Genomic DNA, 1948 nt, shown 5'->3' on the forward strand with positions numbered 1-1948 from the left:
TATAATGAATACATATACTATTTATTATTGTTATAATGTTATAAATAATATACTTACAGCATGAACATCTTTATTTTTGGCACGAGCTTTCTCAAGAGCACGATTCGCAGATTCATATGCATGTAAAGCTTTTAATCTCCTAAACAAAAGTCGTTTAGCTGCGGCTGTATCTCTCATGTAATAACGTAGAGTATCTGATAATTTTAAATCTTCGTCAGATGCTACTCGTCCCTCTACTTTCTATTAAATTGTAATATTAAAAATATAAATATGAATAAAAAAATTAAATAAATTAAATTATAAAAAATCTTACCCTTAATTTCTCAAACATTTCTGCAATTTTTGTTAAAAATCTCTCTAATTTACCAGTATCAGTTGTAGCTAACTGCAAAAGATTTGTGGAAATTTTAATATATGAATCTGCTACATCTTTATGTTTGGTTGTCTGTCGATCTGCACGAATTGTTGCTTCTTTTAGATTATGATGATAAGTTTGTAAAAAAGACATTTCTTGATCAAAGAAATCATTAACATCTTTTACTGTTGCAGATAAATAATATTCATCTGTAGTAGTGGAAAAAGATTTTACTAAACCACCAAACATTTCCATTTTATTTTTTCCTGAAGAAACAAAATATCTGTATTTTTTATTCATATTATACAGATATTATATTATACTATATAATATTAATTTATATATATTTATATAAATTTAATAATAAATTTTGATAAATTTTATAAAATGAAATTCTTCTTAAGAAAAATTAAGAAGTTTATTTTTTTTATATGAGTTTTTTTTTACCTCTTACACAAAGATCTTGATCATATTCCAGAAATACTCTTAAATTATGATCATTACGAAAAACTGGATGATGTGCTAATCTAGTTAAAAACATTTCATGCATAGCAACAGTTTTTTTAAATGTTGCCAAATATTCACTGTAAAAAAAAAAATGTCAATATATAGATTTATATATCTCATATAAAATGTATTTATGCTGAAAAATATTTTAAATTATATATATTTTAAAGTTACTATATATAACTTACGCTTCCAATTCTTGTTTCATTTTATTAAATTCTTCACGTGTCATATTACCCTCACCTTCTCCAAGTTTTTGTAATTTTTCACGAGATGCATCAAAGTCTGGTCGTGGTGGACAAGGAGGAATCTAAAAATTTTTTTTAATATTACTAACAATTGTAATTATATACTTAGTATAGAAAAAATATTTAATATACATACAATATATCCAGCATATTCTTCATTTTCTTCAAATCGGTCATGTAACCAAACAAATTCTTCATGTTGTCTTACAACTAAGTTATCTGGTTTTTGAAATTCCGGTAATGTAGTTGTTGTATGTACAGTAAATTTTACTTTATCTTTTTCACTAAGAGCATCTGAAATATCCACCTGTAATGACTTATCAGAAAGGTCTACATTGTCAGCATGAATTGTCTGTAAATATAAATAAATAAAATTAGAATTAGAAATAGAAATTATTAATATTTAAAAAATAAAACATAAACGATAAATTTATATATAAAAAAAATTAAATTTTCTATTAAATGTCACTTATAAAGAATATTAAAAAGAAAATTTAAATACCTTTTTAGCAGGAACGTTATTTAAAATGTCGGCAGTATCACATATGCCGTCCTGAAACATTTTATTTAATTAAAAACTATGTAGAAAATATTTATAACAAAATAAAATTTAAACTGCACAGTATTAAATTCGTTGAAAAAGCAGGTCGGTGGATAAGTGATAACAGGTTCCACCTACCATCATGGCGTCCAAGCGTCTCTGACACGTTCTCAATTTTATAGCATTCAACTATAAGAATTAAATAACAATTTTAATTGTAAAATTTAAAAATTCATCTTATACATTTAAATGAAATTATTTTCTTTTTATTTATATATATATATAATATATATATAA

At 23.8% G+C, this 1948-nt stretch overlaps 1 protein-coding gene across 3 annotated transcripts in view; it reads right to left on the bottom strand.

The window, feature by feature from the left end:
• Positions 1-1948, bottom strand: part of LOC102680252 (sorting nexin-6) — a 4046-nt gene that overhangs the window by 1576 nt on the left and 522 nt on the right. For 2 of the 3 annotated variants that reach the window (XM_006614863.2, XM_006614861.2), the window contains exons 1-6: positions 1613-1838; positions 1247-1462; positions 1051-1172; positions 803-939; positions 314-621; positions 58-240 (exon numbers count right to left, since the gene is read on the bottom strand). In XM_006614863.2, the coding sequence (XP_006614926.1) occupies positions 58-240; positions 314-621; positions 803-939; positions 1051-1172; positions 1247-1462; positions 1613-1672 (1026 nt within the window). In that variant the 5' untranslated portion in view covers positions 1673-1838. Of the gene's footprint in view, positions 1-57; positions 241-313; positions 622-802; positions 940-1050; positions 1173-1246; positions 1463-1612; positions 1841-1948 lie in introns of those variants that run through there. The other variant, XM_006614862.2, reaches the window with a different exon arrangement.

This window comes from Apis dorsata, unplaced genomic scaffold (genome assembly GCF_000469605.1).
Source record: "Apis dorsata unplaced genomic scaffold, Apis dorsata 1.3 scaffold_199, whole genome shotgun sequence".
Taxonomy (NCBI): Eukaryota; Metazoa; Arthropoda; class Insecta; order Hymenoptera; family Apidae; genus Apis; species Apis dorsata.